The sequence below is a fragment of the Manihot esculenta genome, chromosome 2 (assembly GCF_001659605.2).
Source record: "Manihot esculenta cultivar AM560-2 chromosome 2, M.esculenta_v8, whole genome shotgun sequence".
Lineage (NCBI taxonomy): Eukaryota > Viridiplantae > Streptophyta > Magnoliopsida > Malpighiales > Euphorbiaceae > Manihot > Manihot esculenta.
The window spans coordinates 4,607,038-4,624,708 of NC_035162.2; the positions used below are offsets into that span (position 1 = coordinate 4,607,038).

General features: G+C 33.9%; 3 protein-coding genes across 13 annotated transcripts; 2 read left to right on the forward strand and 1 right to left on the reverse strand.

Moving 5' to 3' along the window:
• Positions 1-569: 569 nt before the first annotated feature.
• LOC110608582 (truncated transcription factor CAULIFLOWER A) lies at positions 570-5,298 on the forward strand. Its single transcript, XM_021747846.2, has 8 exons — positions 570-1,487; positions 3,979-4,054; positions 4,185-4,249; positions 4,335-4,434; positions 4,525-4,566; positions 4,672-4,713; positions 4,801-4,919; positions 5,042-5,298. Exons 1-8 carry the CDS (start codon positions 1,303-1,305, stop codon positions 5,157-5,159), a joined length of 747 nt encoding a protein of 248 aa, XP_021603538.1. The 5' UTR covers positions 570-1,302; the 3' UTR covers positions 5,160-5,298.
• A 1,232-nt stretch (positions 5,299-6,530) lies between these two features.
• LOC110603990 (uncharacterized protein YwbO) lies at positions 6,531-10,121 on the forward strand. 9 transcript variants are annotated; one of them, XM_021742061.2, is made up of 8 exons: positions 6,531-6,679; positions 7,644-7,800; positions 7,886-8,005; positions 8,126-8,169; positions 8,277-8,402; positions 9,179-9,263; positions 9,671-9,727; positions 9,831-10,121. In XM_021742061.2, exons 2-8 carry the CDS (start codon positions 7,657-7,659, stop codon positions 9,906-9,908), a joined length of 654 nt encoding a protein of 217 aa, XP_021597753.1. In that variant the 5' UTR covers positions 6,531-6,679; positions 7,644-7,656; the 3' UTR covers positions 9,909-10,121. The 9 variants fall into 9 exon arrangements, with proteins under 9 accessions (XP_021597753.1, XP_021597729.1, XP_021597705.1 ...); XM_021742037.2 differs by having other exon boundaries at positions 6,532-6,679; positions 7,637-7,800; XM_021742013.2 differs by having other exon boundaries at positions 6,537-6,683; positions 7,637-7,800.
• A 1,348-nt stretch (positions 10,122-11,469) lies between these two features.
• LOC110609590 (E3 ubiquitin-protein ligase At3g02290) lies at positions 11,470-16,720 on the reverse strand. Of its 3 annotated transcripts, XM_043954012.1 has the most exons (6): positions 16,459-16,720; positions 15,556-15,913; positions 15,335-15,419; positions 14,241-14,661; positions 13,328-13,437; positions 11,470-11,730 (listed from the first exon to the last, which is right to left on the reverse strand). In XM_043954012.1, the coding sequence occupies exons 3-6, from the start codon at positions 15,344-15,346 to the stop codon at positions 11,704-11,706; spliced, it is 570 nt and encodes a 189-aa protein (XP_043809947.1). In that variant the 5' UTR covers positions 15,347-15,419; positions 15,556-15,913; positions 16,459-16,720; the 3' UTR covers positions 11,470-11,703. The 3 variants fall into 3 exon arrangements, with proteins under 3 accessions (XP_043809947.1, XP_021604968.1, XP_021604969.1); XM_021749276.2 differs by lacking the exon at positions 15,335-15,419 and having other exon boundaries at positions 16,488-16,719; XM_021749277.2 differs by lacking the exon at positions 15,335-15,419 and having other exon boundaries at positions 16,459-16,719.
• Between the last annotated feature and the right edge of the window lie 951 nt (positions 16,721-17,671).

The following is a 17,671-nucleotide window of genomic DNA, read 5'->3' on the forward strand; positions in this document are numbered from 1 at the left end:
ACCTGTTGTGTCGACTATTCAACTTTATATATCTACAAACCCTAATTACCCATTTTATGCTTTTTATTTCCTAGTTTCTGTTTGGAACGAGGGAAACAGGGTTAGGATTTCTTATTAGACCTTGCCTGCAATAACATAACATCTAAGAATATTGACCATAATAAAATTCTTTAAAACATAACATCTAAATTTAAACAGGATAGAAGGAAACTCGAGGTAAAAATAAAAATAAAAATAAAAATAAAAATAAAAATAAAAATTGTGGGGTCCACTTCTGTATTTTATTTGTAAATTGAAAGTAAAGTGAAAGGAAGATATCCATATGAAAAATTATTGGAATGTACATACAAAATTATAAGGCTCAATTATTAATGGAATAAAGGAATTCTACTGTATAGGGAGTAATTCGTTAACTTTTTAAAAGTACAAGGGGTAAATAGCTAAATTTTTAAAAGTACAAGACTAGTATATATGTTTCAACAAATTACAGGGGTATAAAATTGTAGTTTACACTTTCTAGAAGCTCCTTGCACTCAATACTTTGATAGAATTTTCATTATACAAATATCAAATTCACCAATGAAAACATGTTTTAAATTACTTTCTCTTCAACATGATTATCCATTGCGCAAAGAAGGAAATAAAACAAGAAGTTGCAATAGCCAGCAGAAGACATGGAGTGATGGAGAATTCTACAGTTACATACGGCGAATTCACATGGAGCTGAAGAGACTGGAAATAGTAAAATCAAAGAAGAGAAAGCGCCGTCACCATACATAAACATATTCAAGAGAGGAGTCTGCACCATCTGCAAGCTGCAAAGTTTTCTCAGTGGCACCTCACAAACACTAGATCTTGCACGGAAGCTTCTCTCCCTTGAGCCTGTGGCTCTAAATGACACTCTAACCAACTTCTCTGCCTCTCCTCCAATCCCATCTCGACAGCACATCTCTTTTAAGACCACTCCTGTTTTCCCAAACCACCCACAACACAATCCATTTCTTTTATTCCCCAAATAATATATAATTAAACAACTGTTCACTCTTCTTTCCTATTCCTTTATTTTTCCATATATATGCACACCACGCTTTGCTTCATACAACAAGAAGAAACCCTCACCAACACAAAAATAGAAACTTTCTCATAATACCTTACCATAATTATTTTCTATGCTTCCTCTTCTTGCAATGAACCTCCAAATTTGGCTTTGTAGGTCTTTTTGAATACATTTTCCTTTCTTTTTTGGGTTCTCAATTTTGCTTTTTCTTTTTTGGGATCTCAAATTTAAGGAAAGAGTGAGAAATGGGGAGAGGTAGGGTTCAGCTCAAGCGGATCGAGAACAAGATTAACAGGCAAGTAACTTTTTCCAAGAGAAGGACTGGTCTGCTAAAGAAAGCTCATGAGATCTCAGTTCTTTGTGATGCTGAAGTTGCTTTGATTGTTTTCTCAATCAAAGGAAAGCTCTTTGAGTACTCTACTAATTCAAGGTATTTCCTTTTCCTTCTTTACTCATTTTTATTGCATGTATTTATTTTCTGATTCCTTTTTGCTTCTGGGTTATGGTTGTTTTCCCATCTTTTCTCTCTTTTGTTCTTTCTTTCTTTTTTAATTGTACCGTTTCAAGACGTTCATTACATTGAAAATCACCAGTTGCCATGGATGTAAGCTTGCATGTGTACAGTTTCTCTTTCTTGCAAATACACAAACAACTAAAGAAGAAAAAAGAGCTAACACATAGAACCCTTTTCTTGTCTGCAGACCGGACTATGACCTGTTACTCTCCTTGTTCTTATAGATATGTATATGTTAAATCATGCATTCCCTTTGCTTGTTCAAACGGGTCAATTTCGTTTTCTCTTTAGACATAGCTGTCAATTAAAGAAAGCAGTATACTGCACCGATTAGTCTTTGAATGATCAGTAGAAGCTTCAATTATATACGAGAATTATGTGAAGCTTTAATGTATACCACTGAATAACACAACTGTTTACGACGACTTCGCTCATTAGGGAAGTATTATCTACAGTTATGGTGGTATAGTAATTAGATTCCTAAATCAAAACTTGCTAGTACTGAGGGTTCAGTAGCACGGGCCTAGCTATCAAGGATCCTAGTCCCAGTCCTAGAGCTTTGTGTCATGGGGCTTGGTGCTTTTTGCATCTTTTTTATAATCTTAGGATATTGGGATTCATTGTTGTTGGTAAACCTAGGAGCATGCTCCCCCTCAATGATATAAACACCAATGTTTGAGGTAGTTATTCAAGATTAATTTCCACAAAGATCTTCCACTAGAATCAATATTTTAACAAAATCGCTTTAATTAATGCCAAGTTTAAGGGATTTTGTCATGAGTTCTGAGGGTGATTAAGCTAGCTAGGTAGCTATATGGATAAATGTTTCTCCCCTTCGAGTAATTTCTTGGAGACTTTTCAATTTAGGGGACTGAGATTCTTGAAATAGCTAGTTAATTAGAGTTAGCTAGTTGAAGTACTGTTTAGTTATGGATATCATCTCAAGATTTGTTTAGTAGCTATTGGATTAAGATGTTTGCTTATGCGATTTAATTAAAGGGATGAAATTTCTATATTTGAAATTTTCATTTGTTATTATTATTGGCTTAACATAAAAAGTACACCCTGTTTAATTTTCTTACATATTATTTGTCAGACGGATAATTTTACCGTATATGAGATTTGATGTGAGTTCTATTATTATTGTTTTATACTATAGTTTTATACTATAGGTTCATATAAATTCAGTTTAGACAAATTTTTTTTTGCTAGACAGAATACAAGATTTATAAGGAGTGGAATTGTACGTTTGTTGGTGACTATCTAAGGAAAAAAAAATGTCACAAAGTCTATGAAAAGCCTAGCAAAGCACCAATCTGGTGTAGAAATGTAATGCTTCGTAGGCATAGCCTCACATTATGGAAGTAGAGACACAGGCATAAGATGCCACAGGTTTAAGAAAGATACGAAGAATGAGTGTAAGGAAACAAAACGTTCAGACAATAAGCCAAGCAACCAGATCAAGGCGAACCTTCATACAGCTAAACATAGAACATTGCCTATGCCTATGGTCTCCATTATCATTTTCTCCTAAAACACTTGATATTGTGAGCTCTCCAGATTAAGTCAAAACCAATGATGTATATAAGGATGATTGCTTTGATTTACCCGAATTATGAAAATGGCTCTTCAACTTACACCAAAATTAAAATAAACTAAGGCAACAACAAGAGGAAAAGATGGATGGATACTGTATATTGTGGTCCAAGATGATCATGATATAGCCTATTGGAAGCAATGATGGCTGTAAATGAGACGAAATACAATTGGGTTTTAGAATATTTTTAGAAATCCATTCTTGAAAGAAAAATGTAGTGCTATTAGTTCAATTATCAGAATGTTGAATTTCAATAGAGCTAGACTTGATGTGCCATACTAAGTCTTTTTTGATCAATTAATAAAATTCATTTAACTTAAAAATTAGAGAGTCAAGAACATACTATTAAAGGCTTAATAATTGGGCTCTCTGCATAGCTTTTATTTTTTTTTTTGGTTTTATATTTTTATAAAAAAAAAAGCAAAATATAAAATGGTCTAGGGCTATAGTTTGCAAAACGAACATATAAAAACTAAGTAATACAACTCCACCATCTATTTTTGAAAACACATCTAGTTTTAATTGAATTAGAATAGACATTTTAAACTATTTATTTTGGTCTAGGCTATAGTCAGTTCAATTTTAATTCAGTCCCTTGAACCAGTGATTTAGTTTTGAATTTGATTCATAACTATCTCAGTTTAATTCAGAGCCTGGATTGGCCTACCGAATCTAGTTCCATACAACTGTTTTAGGTTGAAATGATAGTTTGCTAAGAATGTTACACACACTTCAATGCCTAGGGTTAGGCAGCTCTTCATGTACACATGGCTTTTATGAAGTTGCTTAGAACTTTTCCTTTTGTGGCAGCATGGAAAGGATCCTAGAAAGATACGAGAGTTATTCATCTGCGGAACGACAAGCTGCTAATGACTCCGAACATCAGGTATTTTTCCGATGATTTTTAGAGATTACCTATTAATTGAACTCCTGCTCACAGGGTTTATCAGATTATAAGCCAAGCATGAATCTTGGTTGAAAGCATGCATGTCTAAGGTTGTCTTTATAAATGTTAGGGAAATTGGTCTTTGGAATGCCCCAAGCTCATGGCTCGGATTGAGATCTTGGAGAGAAGCCTAAGGTACTAAAATTATTCCATTTGAATTATTTGGCTTATTTTCTTTAATTAACAGATTATTCTGACATTCTTCACATTGATCGAATAGGAACTTTTCAGGAGAAGATTTGGATCCCATGAGTCTAAGAGAACTCCAACACTTGGAGCAACAGATTGCTAATGGTCTTAAACGCGTTCGAGCAAGAAAGGTGAAACTGTTTGGCCTCATTTCAATATTTTATAATCATCGTAAATTAAAAGCTTACTTTATGTAAATATTAACCTGGAATTTATTGCAGAATCAACTCTACCATGAGTCCATCTCTGGCTTGCAGAAGAAGGTAAGCTTTCTTGCTTTTGATTCATTTTGGCAATTAACATAAAGCGACCAATAGAACAACCATTGAAATAAAGAAGAATCGACAAAAATAACCGACAACTTGCAGGAAAGAGCATTGCATGAGCAAAACAACATGTTAAGCAAAAAGGTAAAAACGCACCTACCTTTGCATTTAGTCTCCTAGATTTCCATAACTAGACTGCATTTGTAATAATTGATAATGTATTGGCAACAGCTCAAGGAAAATGAGAAGACAACGGCTGAGCAAGCAAACTGCGAGCAACAAAATCTTGGCCCGAACCCAACTTCCTTCATGCCACCGCCGATTCTCTCACTTCCATCTCTAAGTATTAGGTATTACATCTCTCGCCGTCTCTCCATATTATAGATGACCAACTCATGTATCTGAGCCTGTCCATTGTGTTGAACAGTATTTGGCTAGGGTAAACATTTATTTTCTTGATGATGTGGTACAGTGCCAGTGGCCCTCTCCAGACTAGAGAATTCATGAACGAAAATGAAGAGGCTAGAGCTCAGATTCACCCCGATACACTTCAGATCCCACCTTGGATGCTTCGTCATGTTAATGAATAGAAAACTGACTGTGGTTCACTTCATTTCTACTGCCATTGATGTATACGGTACAAAAAACTATGATAAAATCGCTTCTGCATTAGAATAATGTACTTATTATTTGAACTATTTCAAGACTCAACCCTTACCAGAACAAAAATTCTTGAGTTAAAGGTATAAAAGACTCTCAAAATTTAAACTGCTTAACTTCAAAATGGGATCATGGAAACTATAAACATACTAAGGAGGCACAAACAAGAAAATCAATGCAGACGAGTAAGAGATCAAACCCAAGTGAAAAGCGACCCATCAGAGGCTACAGCCGCAGTGTGCTCGCGACCACAAGCTTGTCTAACCAGCGAGCATTGGCACCAAAAGAGCTCAGGAGGAAGCTGCTTTGGAATCCGCAATCGGCGTTCCTTGCCCTTTCTACCCGTTTACCCACTCCGGCTGTATGCCCACATATATTTCACTCTTTGTTGGGGGATTGATTTTGTTATATCTTTGATAATTTCATGATTTCGTTCGCTTACTTAATAATTGGACCTATCATTTTTTTAAAAAAAAAAATCAAACCTATCATAATTAATATGGTTAAAATTTAACTTTATATATACGAGGCTGCATGTAATAATTTCTTATTTATACAATAATGATCTATAAGACTCAAGGATAATTGACAGGGAATTTCAATCAATGAAGCTATTATCCATTGTTTGTTTTCCAAGAAAATCGAAAGATAAGAAAGAAAATTGGACCGTGGCTTAAAAGTAGTTATATATATAATATTCATTATTGAAAACTCACTAATTAAATTTAATTTAATTAATTTTTATTAAAATTATTTTTTTTAATTTAAATAAAATTATTTTAAAAAATTGAAATTTACAAAAACTCATTTAACTTTTTATAAAATAAATAATTTTAAATGAAGCCTCTAAGATTTTAAAATCATTGTTTCAATGTATAATTTCTTACAAAATGATAGATGATTTTTTGTTTTCCTCGATCACTTTTTTTCTACTGATAATGAGATTTTTTTTTTACGTGGCCCAAAAATTAACTTTAGGTATTTTTTAAGGAATCTTAAAAAATGAAAATACTAAAATAAATTAATATCTCTTTATCTAAAAAAAATAAATGTATTTATGCTTTTATTCAACTCAAAAAATATATAGTGTGTTTATTGAAATGATAGCTTTTGATAATTTTACGCATATATCCATTTAATATGGATAAAGACATAAAATTAATTAATTTTATGAATAATTTAATTTTTAATGAAATAATATAAATGGTGTATTAAATTAAATCACAACTCGCATATGACGTGCGAGTTAATTGAGTTCTTAAATAATAATAAAAAATTGCTTATCACTAATTCTTTGTACACAGTTCGAGTTAGTGGGGAAATTGGGAATGGTCAACGTCAAACGGAACCACGCCTGTCCCTATAAAAGCAAAATCTCAATCCTTGCAATTTCTCACTGGCGATGCGTTTGGTAGCTCTTCAAGAAGTCCCACTTTCAATATTCTTTCGGGCAAGTAAACCTCAGTTTCAAATTTTAATTCTTGTATGTTTTTTGTTTTCATTTGATGCTTCTACCCTATATATTTGCTGCAATTCTCACCAATTTTTGTTCTTTCTAATTGTTGGCTGCTATTTTTAACATTTTCTAGGTTTCCTTGACTGATAGAATTCATTTTCTTGGCACGTTGTTGTTGATTCTGCATTGTATTGGCTGTATTTGTGTTTGCTCTTGTAATTGCTGGACAACCAAAGCAAACCCCTCGTTGTTTTGTTGTTTGTTTTTAATCTGTTTATGATACAACAAATGAGTAGTTGCCTCTACATCCAGTAGCTGTGAATCTGTTGACTTGACTTCTTTATTTGGATTTTCATCTGTTTCTCTCAATTGATCCTAAAAGTGTCTGACTAATAAAACAGGTGATATTTGCAGGGGGTAGTTTTGAGCTCCTTCGATGGCTGAAATCGTAGTTATGAATTATCATTTAAGTATGTGAAATTAGTATTGTCTTCAGTCACCAAAAGTTCAATCATGTTAACTTATCTGTCTTGGATTTTAGTACAAGAGTAATGTGGCCCTCTAATATCCAACATGGCCTTCTTTTTTTCTCCTTACCATTTGTATGAGTTGATAACTTAATAATTATTCTCATTAATATTTTTTAAAGGAAAAACAACAATTAATCTTCTTTTCATGAATGGCAATGGAAATGGTAGACACTTAGAAGTGATAAAAGGAAGTAAAAACAGAATCTAAGGAATAAGTAGCTGCTAGTTTGTCATTCAGTATGGATAGCAATAGTCGTAAGTGTGCACATTGCTGTGCTCCGCTGACAATGAAGTGACTCTTTGCTATACTTTTCTGTGACTGGGCTTGATCTTCTAAAAAATTTTCAATGGATTTTGAAACTTACTATCTATGACTTTTAGATCTTATGTGAGAGCCTGATTTAGTGCCTGTGTTAGGAAGGTTTCAGATACTCAAAGATCATGACTCAGTCTGTCAGTAATAGCAGTGGGAAGAAGCTTATTCGAATTGATGTCAGTTCAGATACTGCATGCCCATGGTGCTTTGTTGGAAAGAGAAATCTAGACAAAGCTATAAATGCTTCTAAAGACCGATTTGATTTTGAGGTCTTTCTTTCTGCAAGGCTTTTTCTGATATGTTACTTTTGATCTATTTAGTTTCAGACCAACTTATTTCTGTTTTGGTTTCCAGATCAAATGGCATCCATTTTTTCTTAATCCATCTGCCCCTAAAGAAGGTGTAAATAAGCTGCAGTATTATAGGGAAAAGTTCGGATCCCGAACTGATGGAATTATAGCTCGGATGACAGAGGTTTCTTTTATCCTCATCTTTCTATTTTCCTCAATTTCTTCTTTGTAAATTTCCTGTATGTTGTTAATGCTTTTTGGTGTTGGATGTTATTAAGCCATTTTGACAATTGGAAAATTGCAGGTTTATAGGGGTCTTGGCCTGGAATATAACATATCTGGTCTCACGTAAGATTTGATATTCATTTTAATTTTTGATATATGGTCTGGGGCTATATGAGATAATAAGCTGGATTTCCTTTATAATACATTAAACATCATTTCGGATTGCACAGAGGCAATACTTTGGACAGCCACAGGCTTGTATTTTTTGCTGGCCAACAGGGTCTTGACAAGCAACATAATCTTGTAGAGGAGCTGTTCCTAGGTTACTTCACTCAGGCTAAATACATTGGTGATAGGTAAAATACATGTCATAAAAAACATTTTTATGCTCATTTTGATCATTAGCTTGTTTGCTCATCTTGATCATGAGATTTCTGGTTTTTTTTTTAAAAAAATTTATCATGCACTTTCCATGTATTTCCCAATGCATGTGTTTGCTGCCTGCTTGCTTGCCCAAGATTTTCCTTTGACCATGCATTAGGACATTGTTTCCAGAACTTCTTGGTGCAACTTTTTATAAGAGTTGCAACTGAATCCTGAGTACTGTTCCTCAAGGTTATCAACTTGAGTGGACAAATATTGAAATTTAGCATTCCCTTGGCCAAACTAAATAAGCTGACTACAGTGTGACACTATCTATTGTGCATCATCCAATAAATTGAAAGGGGATTATTCAGAATTGCAGAATTCCTAAAAATTAACATCTAAAAGTTCCAGGAAGGCAGGCATCCATCAAAATGAGCTTCTGGCATATCTACTTTTGCAAGGCATCTGTTAATCCAAGTAGGCAACCCGGAAAGTCAAATTAGGCATTCGTTTGACAGCTGAAAAATGTAATGTCAAACTATTACGAGCTCTTTTATCACTTAAGCTGCTCCATTCATATTCAGGTAGCATAGTAAGGAGATTATCTATGTTGTCTAGGTTCCTAATTGGAAGATTAATTGTGAAAGTGGAAAGAAATGTTCCACATTGCTCACATCCTTAGTGCAACAAACTTGTGTCATTTTAAATGTGCTGATAATCCCGACATCCCAAAATGGCAAACACTGACATTAATGAGTCCATGCAGGGAATTTCTTCTGGAATGTGCTGCAAAAGTTGGGGTAGAGGGAGCAGCAGAATTCCTTGAAGATCCCAATAATGGTGTAAAGGAGGTGTGATCATCTATTTTTTGCTCCTTTTGATTTCCACAGGCAGCTGAAAGCCTGAAACTTTTAGATTTCGTATTTGTTGCGATAGGTTGTGCATGCCCTATTCAAATCAATTTTCAAAGATTTAAGAAACTTTTTTTTTACTCTAAAGAACAATTTTTAATGGCAATCTAATTGTGCAACATTTTAAGTTCCCATGATGCTTGCTTTGCCAACGCCATGCATTTTGGATAAAATTTGAAATCCTGCAAGTCATATTCCCTCAAATCTTTTCTCCTTTTTCATATTAGCTACCATGAAGCTCTCTCTCTCTACTTTTTGGTTAATTGCATTATATTCCTTTGATTTGTATTCTTGGCTACAAACTACTATCTGTCATCTGATCTGAACTTCGTCTGTATTTTCTGAAGGTCAACGATGACCTGAAGAAGTACTCGGCAAATATCACAGGGGTCCCATACTACGTGGTATGCGATAAATGATCCATTTTTTCTGTATATGTTGACATCCATAATTCGATGTAATACATATACTTGTGACGTTGAGGATTACATGTATACCTTTTAACAGATCAGTGGAAAGCACGAGCTAAGCGGCGGCCAGCCCCCCGAGTTTTTCCTTAGAGCTTTTGAAGCTGCTGCAAGTTAACTGCTTCTCTCTGTTAACCCTGTCTCATTGTATGCCTACAAGTATTGCTTTGCGGTATTGGACTAATAAAGGGACGTGTTTCTGCTGCTAGTTGTTGAATGAGACAAATTAAAAAAAAAAAAAGTTTACAGCAAGTGAGAGATTTTGGCTTGGCTTTGTAGCCGTTGCTGTATATGAACCATAATTGTATTATTAGAACATGTTTTCTGACAATCCTTTTCTCTTCCTTCTTACACGTGAAAAATTAACAAAGCTAATTTGACAATCCCTAATATTTTAGGTTTCCAGATGAAATTAAAATTATAAAAATAATAAATAGAACACTTATTTTGATCGATTACTAGTGAGAGTAATTGGCTATTCATAAGTTTCAAGAACGATCAACAGAGGTGAGAAAAAAACTTCAATCAGATTTGGAATACCATGACTAGCTCGAACAAGCAAACGCAGAACTACAAATAAAATTAATAGAAATATAAGGCATTTATGAAATAAGAAACTTGCAATAAAAAATAAAACTATTAAATGATGATAAATTCTAATAATTGGAATCAGTTATAATTCGAGCCGAGGCGTATGACATAATAACGAAGGACCAACCACCACCATCTTTGAGCCAATTTAAAACTTCCTTGAAAGTCACGGTTTCAGCTCTAAAAGCATCAAAATTATCAAAAATTCGTTTACATACTGCAATAAACTAATCATTTCATCCTCTTAAGACGCAACCCACTCCCATAGCCGGATGTAGTAGTAATGCAGCATCAACATTTAACTTAAAACTTTCAATAAGTGGCTTTTTCTATTGGACGCAAACCAGAACATTAACAACCAACTCCCTGCAACTTTTAGCCGCCTCCCAATCTTGAAGAAAGACTTTGAACGCTTAATTACAACATAAGGTGAACACCTTTTCTGCTTCCATACCACAACGTTTTTTTTTCTGCTTCCATACCACAACGTTTTTATTCTCCCATAAATCTCAAACTACCAAGACCACCATGTATAAAGTAGAAACAGAAATTGAATTGCATACCCGAACAAACCAATCACTAAACGACTGCATGCGGGGAAAAAGCCAACCAAATTCGGTCATCATCCAACAATCACGAGTAAAAAGACAAGTAATCAGAGCATGTATTATCGTTTCATTTTGACTAGAGCAAACAGGATAAGACTCACTAATTTGGACATTTCCACGAATTAAATTAACCAAGTATGAAATAGCATTAAGGCAAACTCGCCATACCAGATTCAAAACCTTCGGTGGAGTTCATGAAATGGGTATATATGTATATCGTTCCCGTTAACGGGTGCAAGTCTCAGCTCATGAAGCGGCAATCCATCGTATGAGTTTTATAGTTTACGTGATCTCATTTTTCCGCAGAGGAAGAGATGAGTTAAGACCTAGTTTACTTTCTTAATCATTTGCAAGCAGATAGAATCCAAAAAAAATAATAAAAATAAAATAAAATAAAATTAAAAAAAAAAACAAGAAAACATAAATCAGAGCATTAAGACTGAAATACAAACACCAAACGTACCAAAGGCTCAAGGCATGTTTTGACGAAACTGTAAGCAGATTTCCATTCATATCATGAAAAATGTTTCTAAGGGCATTTTTGTAAGAAACCGAATTTTTCAAAGATTGTTATCAGAACAATTTTCAACGTTTACCAGAGGTAACAAACACTTTAACCTGCAATATTCACAAAGCACTTTACAGATCTCCTTTCGGTTTTCTTTTTCCCCCTGTTGTTGACGGTTCATCCACGACCCAAACCTACAAGCAAGATCAAGTTGTTTCCTCGAATGTCATCACCTGCAAGGGCCAAACAGAGGAAATACTTCAGTCAAAGTAGCAAGTTTCAGGCAAAACACGATATCCAACCTCATTCCTATTATTTTTCATGCATATAAAAGAGCATATGAAACATTGGATCCAAAAGAAGAAAATGAATAAGAAACATAAAACCTACTATTTTGACATTTGGAACATCAAATGAGAGAATGTCCAAGCAATTTGAGATATAAAGTTATAATTGGAAGAGGGCCAAATGAAATCTCACATTGTGGTATTTCAGCAGAACCATAATGCATGTTAAACTAGACTTGCATGAATCCGGTAGATGTGACAGGAGAGATCCAGTAGGATACAAATAATTAACATAGACCTAAGCAAATTCCATAATATATCAATAAGTCTAATTGCCCCTTAATCTGGATTGGCCTGCCAAAATGACAATCAGTCTAATGGAAAATTAGAACTTCTTCATATTTCATATGGATTTACTCAACGTGTTATGCCAACATTCTTCAGGATGCAGTAAAAATGATGCACAACACAACCCCAAATGAAACAAGTTTCCAACAAACAGTCCACTAAATAAGATAAAAATAAATAACTAAAATCACATCAAGAGAACTGAGAAAATTATGATCACTGAATGAGCACACATCATGATGGAAAGCACGTGTCTCATAAGTGTAACACAAGAAACGGTGTTTTTTTTTTCCGACCATTAATCAAATTATACATCGTAATACTGCACTCCATAAAGGACACCATCAATTTTCTTTTCTGTCTGCTCATTAACACAATGCCTAATCAGAAAATTTTTGTGTGTGTGCATGTGGATATATCTTTATGGTGTGAAACACAACAGTCAACAAACTTTCAGAATGTTTCACCAACAAATCAAATACAGAAAAACATAGTTTTCTCTAAACTTCAACCCACATTCCCTCCATACCCCAAAAGGGGAGCAGACACATCCAGACCCCCAAAATTTGCATGCAATAAAGAGTAAAACAAGCAATCTGAAATTGCACATAACATGCACAAAAGAAATTTATGAAATATGGAGTCAACTTCTATACTGTCTGAAATTTTTATAGTTCATCATTTGAATTGACATCAACAAGACTTATTTACCTCCACGTACACGGTGCAAAACAATTATGCAAGTGATCCTATTCGTTTCAATTAAGGAATTTAGTTTGAGTTGGAGATTAGTCAAGCATAAATGAAAATTATAAAACTAAGACAAGCTGAAGCAGTAAAAAATGTGCTGCAATAAAGTATATGGGTCCAAAGCTTACCAAGCAAGTTGTGCATTAGTGCTCAACTGCTCATAAAGAAATCAGAGTGTATTTCTATATTGGAGACCAAAAAATAAAAATGATTGGGAGTTCCCATAGTTTAAGGACTAATTGCTTACTAAAATGATTTGAAATTGGCAAAAAATGTGAAAAGAGGATGCTAAACAAAATAAAAAGAAATGAGAAGAATATTGGTACAAATAGTTTCAGATTATTAAAAGCCACTTGCAGCGAATTATGTGTGTGCATGCTGGTCCTGCTGGATTAAACGTCAAACCTGAATGAGCAAGCTTACAAAAGGTAAAAGCAGGAGTTACCTTGCCACAGACCGGGCAGCTGTCACTTCTTTCCATCCATTCATAAATACAACCAAGGTGGAAATGGTGAGAGCATTTAGTCATTATCTTGGGATTCTCAGGTGTATATTCTGCACAAGAGGGAAAAGAGAGTTTCAAACAATGACAACTTAACGTTCAAAATCTCTGACACAATAAAGCAAATGCTTTACATATCTAAACAGTTGCCATAAAAGTATAATGCTTAATGTTTTCAAGGTTACTTCTTAAGTACCCTATCACATCCAAGCTCGTGTTTCTCAATAAAGCTGCTTCTAAATTACCAGACTAGTGCTTTTTAATCTGCTCCCCTTTTTCAATCAGTAATAAGATTGACCCCAATTATTAGGAGGAAAAGCCACTAGATTAGAGGATAAAACATAAATTAGCAGGACGTTGCTCCTCGTTCATGTGAGTCCATTGTTCAGCTCATTAAGCAACTGCCGAAAGATTACCTTTTCTAAATGCACGGAAGGGTATGCAAATTTTCAATGGCTGAAGTTTAAGGTGATTGTGGTGGAGCAGAAATTGCCATGTTTATAACTTCAGAAGCTTTTGTTTGCATTCACATGGAAAACCTGGGATTGGTTTTGAATGAATTAGCATAGATTGACTGGGGATATTCTTTTACCAAGAAGTACTTCAAACAACGAGATGGAAACATGATACCAACAAGTTATTTTATAGCTAAATATTATAATTTCCTTCAAGACAATGGCAGACATCCTCAGGAAGAATTATAGTTCAAACAGTCTACTCCAAGAGCAATGTAGAGGTTTGGGGGGGAATGACCCTTAGGATAGCTTAATGCAGGGGGGGGACATGAGGATGACCTATAAGATAGGTTAGGGCTGTAGCCTGCAAGGCCAATTGTAGTTTAAATTAAAAGCTTTACCTTCAAGGCATGTTGGACAGACATCCTCATCTTCTGTGGATGTATAAATGTATCCAACCCCAACACTTGTTGCTGATGAGAGCTTCAGTGAGGATCTAGCACGCTGTTCTTTGGATCCTTCTTCACAAGCAGATGCATTCCATTTGTCTGTTGCACTCAAGGACTCAGAATCAGCATCATTGTCACTTCTTAATGGTTCTGATTCTTCATGTGAATGACTTGAGCCCTTCTCACGTCTTGAAACCAGACCATCACGCTGCACGCGAAAATATCTGGGATCGGCATCATATGGTAAAGGCCTTGGAGGAGAATGGTACATGTCAGAGAGAGAGTTGTCAAGTGATGTAGAAGTCATAGAAGCTGCCCCCTGAATGGATGAAGGGACAGAATGCACTTCCCCTCTTTGAAATAATGAGGAATACTACAAATAAAGAGAAAATCAAAAAGAAAAAGATGGATAATGGTTGGAACTCCATAAAGGTGAATAATAAATGTAGAAGGGAGGAAAAAGAAAAAAAAAAATTTCCCACAGCTTAGTAAGTACATAAGTTCAAAGTCCACATAAATCAATTCCATAATCCCCAATAGTTATCTTTTTCGGTCCATGTAAAGTAAAAGAATCAACTACTTCAACAAATTAATACCCTACAATGGACTCGGACCACTATTTATACACATATAGAGACTAGTAGAATCTGATGGACATTCTAGAATTAGGATAAGCTATAAAATGAGACTTTATTTGGTCTAAAAATCTGTACCATGCATTGCACCACAATCATGGCAAACACCAAAGAAAGACAGAGGGGCAGGATTCAAGCCCACAAGACTTTATTACCTGTTTAAAAGAAAACATAGGCTTTCCTATTCCAGCCCATGCTAGAACCAAGTAGATTATGTAGGATAATGCAATCACCCATCCCTCTAAAGCACTAACAGCTCTTTTCTTTTTAAAAAATTCATCCCACTCAATTTGTGAGAGCACTCATTAAACTGAAAATATGCAAATATCTCACACACTTTTCTTCATGACCTAATATGCCAAGAAGAAATAAAAGTAGGCAATATCCTATTGTAGCATTCATTAGATATACCTTCTGGCGCATTGTATTTCATAACAAGCTACTGCAGAGAATTAAATGTGTTGACTGAATGTCGCACTTATATGATACAAAAGACCTGCTTGATGGTTTGACTTTCAGTTACATTCTTATAGAGGGTAATATAAATCAGTTAACTGAAAGCATAGAAGATCATTAGAAAAAAATTAGATAACATTTTTTTGGGAGGTAATAGGAAGAACAAGAAAACATACCACATGTAGAAAATTCTGTATAAAGCAACTGAGACACATGCAGTTTCTATATAAACAATTGCTGGGATTCATATAATCCTCAAAATCCTCAACATGCAAACAGCAGCAAACAGCACCCATAGTGTCAGTTTGAATCCCTTTCTTTCACAGAATGCCCTCCACGAGAATTCTCAATCTCACCAGCAAAGCTCAATGCTAAAGAGCATTGGCATGGAGATGTATTTGTTGAATAAACGAATATAGTATGAGAGAGGCTCTAAGCTCACAGAAGTTCAATTGTCTCTGCAAACCAGTACCCTCCCTCTCCCGTTCAAATGCCAAATCCCTCTTTTCTATTTGATTGTACAATTATGATCACCTGCCAAAAGAATGCCATCCAACTAAATACATATCACGAAAGAAGATTGGTAGCTAAGTCATCATACACATCACAAATGATGAGATCAAATTTTCAAATAAACCAGAACTCGCAGATTGATCATCCACTATTACCAACTCAAGCTGTAATTATCAATTTTCTGTAAAGTGATAATCCTTTCTCTTAAATTAATAATCAGATTGGCTAAACAGCTGACACTAATACTTACTATGCAATTGTTAGCAAAATTAAGTGTCGCCACAATTGTCATCCTCTTTCAATGGAAGTTGCATTTTATGCCTTATCAAGATTTTCGGTTTTCCTCCCAAAATGGGAAAAGGGTTTTTTCTTCAGTAGACAGCAAGATTTACAACAAGGGAAAACTTAATTTTAATAAATAAGTAAAGCAATTAGCACATAAACAAACACCAACAAAGGGAAAACATTCAACCAAGCAATTCCACTAGTATTTTCAGAAAACACAAAAGCTGGACAATAGAATCATACAAAAATCTACGAAAACTACTAGAGGGGAAAGATCAAACCGGAAATATGCACGGATCATTCGGATTACCAGGTTTCCGAGCTAAAAAGACAGGGAAGTAGCTGGAGCGAGCTCAGAGAAGTGTGGAAGAACGATCGATGAACTATTTTGTGAAATGGGAGAACATGAGACAAACCCGAAAATTAGGGAGAGTGAAGGATTCGATAATCGGATTTATGTCTCGGTGAGAAAAGCTAAGAATGCGCCGCGAAGTTAAAGCTGCCGTCTCTCTCTCTTTGGTGGTGGGTGATAGAATCAATCCAGTTTCAACTTTATTTAAATATATATTTAAATAATTTATACCGCAAAAATATTTTCGGATTATGTCATCTGTAAGTGTCTACGTATTTTTTAAAATTTTCTTCTAGTATGAGACAATATATGGAAAAAAAAAAAACATAAATATAATCTTGGATAATTCCAAGAAAAAATATATTTAAAAAGTAATGATATTGTATTTCACATTCTACATTATGTTATTATAAAAAAAAAGTTGTTTTAATCAAAAGGCGTAAAAGTAATTATACCAAATTCATCATTAAGTAAATGAAAAAATTGTTAATTAAGGCTTCATTTGGCATTATTATTATTATTTGACAAATGGCTATGAAGCAACTCACTCTTAGATGTGAAACATTCATTCCTAGTTTGATTATTGAAAAGACTTTTTATTGCTACTAAATATCATGAATCCACATTTTGACATTTATTTAAAATTATGCCGCACTTAATTTTAACGTTTTTAAATTAAATTAAATAATTTAATTATTCAATATTACGGAATAACGAAATCATCAAACATATTCAATTAGAAAATTCATAATAAATATAATAATAATAATATATTATCAATAATATAATTATTACAATAATTTTTCTCATATATCTTGTAGAAAACTGTTTAATAAAAGTGAAAATATAAAATTTTATAGACCTAAATTATACGTGAGCAATATTCGATTTAAATTAAAAAAATCGATTGAATTAAATTATGTTTGAAATTTTGATTTAGGTTTTTATTTATTTCAGTTTGATTTGATTTTAATTAGAAAAAAATCAAAAAAATTAAATTGAACCGATTACGGATAATAATATATTATTTTGAGAAATTAAATTATATTAAAATTAAAATATTATAATTAAATTTTAAAATATTAAAAATAAAGTGAAAAGTAATAAATTTATTAAAAGTTAAAACCGATCAAATCGAACTG

Coding starts and splice junctions, on each gene's coding strand:
- LOC110608582 (XM_021747846.2), top strand. CDS start 1,303: ATGGGGAGAGGTAGGGTTCAGCTCAAGCGGATCGAGAACAAGATTAAC. Junction 4,055..4,184: donor CTAATGACTCCGAACATCAG/GTATTTTTCCGA, acceptor TATAAATGTTAG/GGAAATTGGTCTTTGGAATG. Junction 4,435..4,524: donor AACGCGTTCGAGCAAGAAAG/GTGAAACTGTTT, acceptor AATTTATTGCAG/AATCAACTCTACCATGAGTC.
- LOC110603990 (XM_021742006.2), top strand. CDS start 6,632: ATGCGTTTGGTAGCTCTTCAAGAAGTCCCACTTTCAATATTCTTTCGG. Junction 6,713..7,632: donor AGTTTCAAATTTTAATTCTT/GTATGTTTTTTG, acceptor TGCCTGTGTTAG/GAAGGTTTCAGATACTCAAA. Junction 9,264..9,670: donor CCAATAATGGTGTAAAGGAG/GTGTGATCATCT, acceptor TATTTTCTGAAG/GTCAACGATGACCTGAAGAA.
- LOC110609590 (XM_021749276.2), bottom strand. CDS start 15,675: ATGGGTGCTGTTTGCTGCTGTTTGCATGTTGAGGATTTTGAGGATTAT. Junction 14,662..15,555: donor TACAGAATTTTCTACATGTG/GTATGTTTTCTT, acceptor CTTTATTTGTAG/TATTCCTCATTATTTCAAAG. Junction 11,731..13,327: donor GCTGCCCGGTCTGTGGCAAG/GTAACTCCTGCT, acceptor TGGCCCTTGCAG/GTGATGACATTCGAGGAAAC.